The 9,643-nt window shown below is 41.8% G+C and overlaps 1 protein-coding gene across 1 annotated transcript; it reads left to right on the forward strand.

Moving 5' to 3' along the window:
• Window positions 1-854: 854 nt before the first annotated feature.
• On the forward strand, window positions 855-9,137 carry LOC5573078 (polyserase-2). Its single transcript, XM_001660661.2, has 3 exons — window positions 855-1,914; window positions 7,514-8,024; window positions 8,086-9,137. Exons 1-3 carry the CDS (start codon window positions 1,427-1,429, stop codon window positions 9,001-9,003), a joined length of 1,917 nt encoding a protein of 638 aa, XP_001660711.1. The 5' UTR covers window positions 855-1,426; the 3' UTR covers window positions 9,004-9,137.
• The last annotated feature ends 506 nt before the right edge of the window (window positions 9,138-9,643 follow it).

Below are 9,643 nucleotides of genomic sequence, written 5' to 3' on the forward strand. Positions count from 1 at the left end.
ATGGATGAATTTTCTTCAAATTATTTTAGCTACAATATTATTTTTGTTCGAATTAGTGTGAAGTAATGTATAAAATATGTAAATACATATGTTTTGATTAAATAAAGATATTTTTTAATTTCAAAGTATTAAAATGTAATATTACTAGCACTAATATCAAGAACAAGTGTATTATCATTCGTACTATACATAATTAAACCACATTTGTTTTGAAAACAGATGTTTGTTATTGGTGATCCACTTACCCCACCATGGTAATAAAATTTAGCTTTATTCTTCGAATTGTTTAGTGGAATACCTATAAATGAGCGAAAAACCGAATTTAGTACTATACTATTTTATCCCGCTAGAGTTTGTATCCTCTGACAGGTACGTTTATTCCAACCTCAACTTTAAGGCCGTCTTCAGTGTAGTGTACTAAAATATGTGTTTTTATGTGACAAACAACTTTGCGGAAGAAACAAAAAATATTAAAAATCTTGGAAAAATGTTATGATTAAAAATATAATTATTAAGGGTCATTCACATACAACAGCATATCTCTCAAAAAGTATAAGAGATAGCAAAATCGCGTCTTCGACAAAGTTGTTTCAAATTGCAACTTTTACAACTTTGTCACTGCTAGGTGGATTGATCACGAAGCTTTTTACGTGAAAAGATGCGCTTTAATATATCAAGAAACTTCTCCGAACAAACTATAGCGCTGAAATCAATTGTTTGGGTTCTATTCAAAAACGCATAAAACACATTTGTTGATTTTAACGCATTGTTTAGCGCCACACTGTTGAAGATTATAGTGAAGATTTTTGAGGACTACATTTTGGTTTGGTGTCGATAGATAGCAATAGTATAGCATATTAACCACAATTGTTGTATAAAGTACAAAATTGCGAAGGGTAATTCTTAGATGGTTCGCACTTTCGCAGGTCAGTTCGCACTTTTTATTATAAGATGTTCAATAATTTGCTAGTTATCCTACGTGCAAACCGAACCCTTTTCCTGTTATAATGATGGCTCAAAAATCCCCGTGCCAGACAATGTTTCGCCTAAGCTGATCACAGCCAGGCTGCTGCAACGTCTGAAACCCACAGAACAACGCATGAAATGGGAATCACCGACGAACGAAACACAGAGAAAGCCATTACCGGAGCGAACAAGAGTCGCACGATTTTATTGTCCATCAATATGCTGTATTCATTCAATCGACTGATGGTGTATGCTGCTGTTGTTAAAACCGAACACTTATTGTATTAGCATCCAGTTGGTACTCAAGATATGATTCAGCAAGCTACCAGTTGTTTTTGTGGCACCTAACGGACAACGTCTCGTGAAGCCGCAAAGACGTCATATAAAAGTAAACCGTCATGGATGGTCTCGTATCAGTTCTTCTATCATAGTGATTAGCGCGCACCGCTTTTCGATAAGCATGGCGTTACTTAAAAAAGTGTTTATTTGTCAGCTGATAGCTATTTCGGCAATATCGGGGCAATCGTATTTTGAAGAACGTGTTCCCGTGGGATACTTTTCGCGCTCGAGCTTAAGTGACTGTCATGAGCGGTTCCACAATGGCCCCAAGAATGACCAGTGTCTGATATTTGGAGGAACGCGCGCGAATGTCACCGAGTTTCCACATATGGCCGTTATCGGTTGGACAGAAAATGGCACTCGTATCGCGTGGAAGTGTGGAGGATCGTTGATAACGAAACGGTTCGTCGTAACGGCAGCGCACTGTGCAGTAGATGAACAAAATAATGCTCCAAGTGTGGTGCGATTTGGTGACGTGAATTTGGTCTCCGAGGAAGACGATGAGTATGCGCAACAGGTTAAAATTCTTCGATTTATCAGACATCCGCAGCATCGCTTCAGCAGCAAGTATAATGATATTGCGTTGATCGAGCTAGAGAAGAAGATCGTGTAAGTTGGAGTGGTGCAAAATTGAAGTCTATCTGTGCAGTGTGATACTTTTCGCAAAAATGAAAACTTATACCGTATCGTGTGTGTACCAAAACGGAGAATAGAGCTTAGTTGACACCTTAATGGCAAAAACAATTCTTTCATTTTGATAAAATCGAGATATTCAATAACCCCCTAAGTGTATACTACAAACTAAGTTCATTTATCTGCCTCGAAATAGTCATTTCTCAATATCAAACTAAGAAAAACTTTGCGTTTGGCGTGAATTTGTTCCTAAATGTGCTTCAAGAGTAGTATCTTTGATTTCGTATATCCTGTGGAACATCGAATCTCGTCTGGTATTTGCGTTTAGAAACGTAAACAGCAATCGTAACAGTAATATACAAGTTTTATATAATGCTTATAAATATTCTTATGTCGGTGTTTGGCCGTTCGACACAAAAAAATCAAATTGTTTCTATTCATCAGTAGGATTCATAAATGTGGCTCAATAACTGATCAGCTTATTCATTTGTTGATTCTCATGCTGTGGCCAAACGTCATGTTTATCGCTATATCAGTGCTCCAAGAGGATAATTAGAACGACCCGTAATTCAGAACGAAATTGTGAACTCGCGCCAAGACTCCTAGCTGATGGTTGATTCGTTTCTGGGTTATCAGAAATTGCTCCTTCTTTAAAACTTAGGCTATTCTTTTGATTTGTACTGGTACCATAATTGTTGGCAATAATTTTAATTTATTATTTTGTTTCGTGTTTTGCTGGCGCTACGTCCTTCAAGACATGACCTGCGCCACAATGTTACGCCAACTAACTCGGTTCATGGCTGCTAACCTCCAATTCCTCGATCGCCCCACACTTCCAAGATCCTGCTCCGCTTGGTCAAATCACCTAGCTCGTTGCGCTCCCCTTCGTCTTGTACCGGCCGGATTTGAGTTGAACACCATTTTTGCGGGATTGTTGTCCGGCATTCTCACAACGTGTCCCGCCCATCGTACCCTTCCAGCTTTGGCGACTTTCGTGATACTGGGTTCACCGTAGAGTTGCGCAAGCTCGTGGTTCATTCTCGTGGATCGTCCTAAGCACACGTCGTTCAAAAACTCCTAGCGCTTGCAGGTCCTCTTCGAGCATTGTCCACGTCTCATGCCCGTAGAGGACTACCGGTCTTATTAGCGTCTTGTACATGGTACACTTAGTACGGAAGTGAAGTTTACCAGACCGCAAGGTCTTGTGGAGTCCATACTAAGCACGACTTCCGGCAATGATACGTCTTCGAATTTCTCTGCTGCAGTTGTTATCCGACGTTATCAATGATCCGAGGTAGACGAATTCGTCCACCACCTCGAACTCATCCCCGTCGATCGTCACGCGTCTGCCTATGCGAGCTCTATCGCGCTCGGTTCCTCCAGCCAGCAGATATTTCGTCTTCGACGTATTTACCTTCAATCCAACCCGATCTGCTTCACGTTTCAGCCTGGTATACTGTTCAGCAACCACCTGGAACGTTCTTCCGACAATGTCCACGTCGTCAGCGAAACAAATGAACTGGCTGGATTTATTGAAGATCGTGCCCCGCATGTTGAAGCCCGCCCGTTTCATAACACCTTCTAGCGCAATATTGAACAGGAGGCAGGAAAGACCATCGCCTTGTCGAAGTCCTTTGCGTGTTTCAAACGGGTCCGATAAAGCACCTGATATCTTCACACAGCACTGTACACTATCCATCGTAGCTTTGATCAGTCTAGTCAGTTTCCCGGGAAAACCATTCTCGTCCATAATCTTCCATAGCTCTTCGCGGTCGATGGTATCATAGGCCGCTTTGAAATCGATGAATAGGTGGTGCGTAGGGACTTGATATTCGCGACACTTTTGGAGGATCTGCCGCAACATAAAGATTTGGTCTGTTGTCGATCGACCGTCCACAAATCCGGCTTGATAACTTCCAACAAATCTACTTGCCAGTGGCGATAGACGGCGGAAGATGATCTGGGAAAGCACTTTATAGGCTGCATTAAGAATGGTGATCGCTCGATAGTTCTCACATTCTAACTTGTCACCCTTTTTGTATATTGGGTATATTATTCCCTCCTTCCACTCCTCCGGTAGCTGTTCTGTATCCTAGATCCTGGCTATCAATCGGTGCAGACAAGTGGCCAACCTGTCCGGGCCCTTTATAATAAGTTCCGCTCCAATACCATCATTTCCAGCTGCTTTGTTGTTCTTGAGCTGTTTGATAGCATCCTTAACTTCACCTATTGTAGGAGTTGGCACGTCTCCCTCATCCGCCGTACTGATGAAGCCATTCCTCCTGCTGTCTTGATCTTCCTCCTCTGCGCCGTTTAGGTGTTCATCGTAGTACTGCTTCCACCTTTCAATCACCTCACGTTCGTCCGTCAAGATACCACCATCCTTATCTCGGCACATTTCGGCTCGCGGCACAAAGCCTTTGCGGGATGCATTTAGTTTCTTGTAAAACTTACGTGTTCCTTGAGAACGATACAACTGCTCCATCTCTTCGCACTCCAACTCTTCCAGGCGGCGCTTTTTATCCCGGAATAGATGGGTTTGCTGTCTTCGCTTCTGTTTGTATCGTTCCACGTTTTGACGGGTGCCTTGCTACAACATCATCGCCCGCGCTGCATTCTTCTCGTCCAAAACCGTCTGACACTCCTCGTCGAACCAACCGTTCCGTCGATTTGCTTCCACGAATCCAATGGCACCTTCCGCTGCGTTGTTTATGGCTGCTTTGAGACTACTCCAGCAGTCCTCAAGAGGGGCTTCGGTGAGCTCTCCCTCTTCCGGCAACGCTGCCTCAAGGCTTTGCGCGTATTCAGTTGCGACTTTGGGTTGCTTGAGTCGCTCCAGATTATACCGGGGCGGGCGTCGGTACCGAATGTTGTTCACAACGGAGAGTCGTTGGCGCACTTTAACCGTCACAAGGTAGTGGTCCGAATCGATGTTTGCGCCGCGATAGGTTCTGACGTCGATAATGTCCGAGAAGTGCCTTCCATCAATCAAAACGTGGTCGATTTGTGATTCAATCTGTTGGGGTGATCTCCAGGTGTACCGATACGGGAGGCTGTGCTGGTAGGTACTACGTATGGCCATGTTTTTGGAGGCGGCGAAATCAATCAGTCTAAGGCCGTTTTCGTTGGTAAGCTGGTGAGCGCTGAACTTCCCTATAATCGGTCTAAATTCCTCCTCCTGGCCAACCTGAGCGTTGAGATCTCCGATAACGATTTTGACATCATGGCTTGGGCAGCCGTCGTATTCACGTTCCAGCTGCGCGTAGAAAGCATCCTTATCGTCATCGTCACTTGCTAGGTGAGGGCTGTGCACGTTGATTATGCTGATATTGAAGAAACGGCCTTTGATCCTCAACTTGCACATTCTGTTGTCGATTGGCCACCACCCAATCACGCGCCTCTGCATTTCGCCCATTACGATAAAAGCTGTGCCCAGCTCATGTCTATTGCCGCAGCTCTGGTAGATGGTATAACCATCCCTATACGTATGTACCGTCGACCCTTTCCAGCAAACCTCCTGCAGCGCTACGATGTCGAACTTGCGGACCCTCAATAATTCGGAAAGAATGCGGATACTTCCCAAGAAATTGAGAGACTTACAGTTCCATGATCCGAGTTTCCAATCGTTAGTCCGTTTTCGATGCCCAACCCCCTGTCTCGCCGGAGGATCATCGTGCACAGCACTGTTTAGAGTCCCACGCTGGCACTATGACGATGATCAGCCGCTCCTAACATGGAGAACAGACGCTGTTTTGAGCCGCCCCTAACATGGAGAACAGACGCTCTGATAAGCTACACTCTCAGAAGAGAGGAGCCCCCCTTCCCTGTCAGCATACGACCAAGGTTCCACCAGGGTTGGTTACCCGATCTTCCCTACGGTTACTCGTATCCCAGGCGGCACCACGGGGAGGTAGGGATAGGAGTTACTGGACAAGAGGCTAAGGACCACAAATGGGGTCTATTTTATACCTGTAGGTACGTGAAGTACCAATGGTACGCATTGTCCAGTCATTTACCACCAGTCATTTAATTTATTATTTTACCTTCTTTAAATCATCGTCAGTTCTTTCTAGTCATTCTGATATAATAATGATTTGAATTATACCTGCTTGATTTTTTATAAGATTTTTTCTTCTTTTTATCATAGGCAGTTCTTTCATATTTGAATATCTTTCATAGTTTATTAGAATTATGGCTTATAATACGCTTATAAAAATCTTATTAGAAACATATTTTTAGCACAAGGGTTAACTTGATGAGATGTCATTCTCCTCCAAGAACGTCAAATAGACTCACTGGTTCTCCGTTGTGTAAAGAAGTAGTCAAATCTCGTGGGTGCTAGAATTATGAATTAATTCAGTACGATTCGTAAACCATTTTAGTTACTGTTATGCAGTTATGGGCAGTGTAGTTCATAACCTTATGTCACCTGTAAAACATTTACAGTATGGCCCATAAAAAAATGCGAAAATTGTTCGAACGTGAATATAGCATCCACAAGCGTGATTTGCATTGTTTTTGATAGTGATGTAATTTCTGATTATTGTAGTATATTCTGACACAACTTCGCTATCCAGGACAATTTTTGTCATATTTTTCTTACTGTCCTAAATAATGTAATAAAGCAAATAAGTTCAAAGGTTTTGTCCGCCCAAAGCTAGGAACAGCGTCTGGTTGTCGTATACTCTGGTGATAAACTTTCTACCTTTAAAAATCATACTTTATTGTTGAAAATTTTAGTTTATTTGGTATCAGAGGATGGAGGAGTTTTTATAGAACGTGTTTTTCATAATCACAATAAAATATTTTGCCAGGGTCATAGTTTTGAGGGCATTTGCGTCTTATAGGTTTGATATGCCTTTATTTTTTGTTAAGGTTGAATAAAAAATAAATACGGAGGCCTATAACAGATTTTTGAGGATAACATTTGTTAAGCAAAACGGAGCCGCTTACCACACTTATATGAAGGTTCAATCAAAGCTCTCCAAAACGAGACGTTTTTTTCAAAAAAAATGTTTAAGTCTACAATTACCCAGGATCAATTCTATCATTTGATATAGGCGTATGCTGGAGACAAGGCCTGTGAAGAATTCCACGTCATCGTTGATGTTTTAGAAGCTTTCATAACACAGATATTGAACTCGACGTCCGCATGATAAAATTTGAAGATATGCTTCCAATTCCTCTCTGGTAAGGTGAAAAAAATCATGTTCAAAGCGAAGTAATGAATAATATTTATGTTTCATTCACATTTTCTATGTAAAAACTATCATAAAACATGATATGTCGATTTTTGCATTTTTTATGGGCCATACTGTATAAGTTTGGTACGTATTTACATTGAATGTAATCCGAAGGTAAATTTATTACAGGGCATTTGACAAGTTCGAAACCCGAAAATAACATTTTCAGATTCTTATCTTATTTTTAGACACGGTTAAAATGCTTCGGTATGCATTTGATTCACTCACGATACGATAGTAGTTTTCATCCCTGCAAAAAGTATCCTGTTGGATAGATTGAAATGCAAAACTGGGATTTCTTCAATCACTAATGTATTCGTATTTTTTCGTAGTACAACCACGGGAGTTTGTCCAGCTTGTGTTTGGTACGATTCTCAGTTGCCGTATAATAATTTCGATGTCGCAGGTTTTGGAGCCACCGGATATGCGGAACAAGGTAGCCCGCATCTATTGAAAGCACATTTGAGAGAGGAAATTAGAGCAAACTGCGCCGAACATTTTGAGGCAACTCGCGGTCTACCAAATGGAATTACAGAACAGCAAATGTGTGCCTCTAACATCGGTATGGATACGTGTCAGGGAGACTCCGGAGGTCCACTACAAATAACTCTTCGCACCTATAATCAGCACATTCCAATACTTGTTGGTGTGACTTCATTCGGCAGGAGCTGCGGGTTTGGATCGTTTGGTGTGTACCAGAAAATCCAACCCCACATTCGGTGGATAGAGTCGATTGTTGGAGAATCGTTAGACCCACTGGAATGCGTGAGAAAGTACGAACGCTATAGAGTCGGTTATCAACTGGAACCAGAATGTAAGATTGCCAGCCCGCCAGTAAATCGAGTAAGAAAATGTTTATAGATATTATCGTTCTGGAATTAATTAAAACTTTTTCTCTCCATAGGTTGAGCTTCTTTGGGAGCATAGACAACAAGGCCTGCAGTGTGCTGGAACACTGATCGATTACAATACTGTTATCACAACAGCTAACTGTACCGTGAATCCGGCAGGAAATGAACCTAAGTACATCTCAATTCTAGGAGAAATAGTCACCATCAGCAAAATTGAACGTCATCCAAATTATACGAAGGTAGTTGCGAAGGACAATGTTGCTCTTATAAGGCTGGAATCATACCTAAAGCCAAATAACGATATCGCTCCAGCTTGTGTCACTTCCGGTTCATACGATTATGGATTAAGCTCTTTGAAAATATTACGTAACGTTTCCGTCAACGTCAAGGAACAACTATTTGTCCCAGTCCGTCACAAGTGTGACGGTGAAATGCTTTCGAATGCAAACATCTCAGGCGTCATACACGGCAATGTTGACTGCTGGAACACAGATTACCGCCTACTTCCGGAACTTTGTGAGATCGACGAAGGTGGACCATTGCTTAACCGTGGTCACTCCAGTCTGCAAGGTATCAACGTTGTACCGGGTGAGTGTGGAACTCCCAGTTCCATGATAGTGCTCAAGCTAGATTCCTACATGGCGTGGATAGAATCGTTTGTGCTTGACCGATCCGTTACTCCTGAACCATCCCTTACGTTTCCAGTGGATGACACTTCTTCGCTATTTTTCAAACCATGTCGCACACGAGAAGGTGTGGATGGGTCTTGTCTTGATCATTGGGGTTGTGCTGCGGAAGTTGAAAGACAAAAACGGAACGGGACAGGTGTGACTATGTGTGGGTTTGAGGGAGATATGGGGTTTATTTGTTGTCCTAAAGACAGCATAGGAAAAGTACCGTTGGTAATAGCTCGCCCTCCGCTAATACCTTTAATTGAACCTCTCATTGAACTGCAAACAATAAAGCCGTAAAGTAGTTATTAGGATTATAATTTAAAAATGATATTAAAGCTCGATCTGATGTGTTGTTTACTATTTATTTTAAAGAGAGTAATGTCTGATGTATAGGTAAATAAATCAAATGTGACAAACTGTCTAAAATTGAATATTTACATTATTTATGAAAGCCGAATATTGACCTTGGCTTGAATCCTTGAATTTATGTTTATAAAGCATAACCATTAAATCACCAACCCCGTCTTTATTATGTACGTACACTCAAAAGTGCAAAAGTTTAGGGTCACTCCTTAAAAACATTCCGAAGTGTTTTGTCCATATCTCTTTGAGTACATATCTAATTCAAACTTTCTATAGCTCATTCGAAAGGCAATGATCTTACTTTCGTATGCATTTGATCATAAATATTTTGAATTTATTTATCGGCATATCGGTCTATTTTGCTCGAAGTAAGGGATGGTGCACAAATTATGTCACGCTAAATTTCAACTTTTTTGACCGCCTCCCCCCCCCCTTTGTCACGTTTTTTGTATGAGTCCTCCAAAATTTTTGTAAGGCTAGTCACGCTTGGCTTGACCCCCTCTCCCCCCCTTGGAGCGTGACGTAATTTGTGCATGATCCCTAAGAGGGAGCATGGAGAAGAAAGTAATGAATA

This window comes from Aedes aegypti, chromosome 2 (assembly GCF_002204515.2).
Source record: "Aedes aegypti strain LVP_AGWG chromosome 2, AaegL5.0 Primary Assembly, whole genome shotgun sequence".
NCBI classification, from domain to species: Eukaryota; Metazoa; Arthropoda; class Insecta; order Diptera; family Culicidae; genus Aedes; species Aedes aegypti.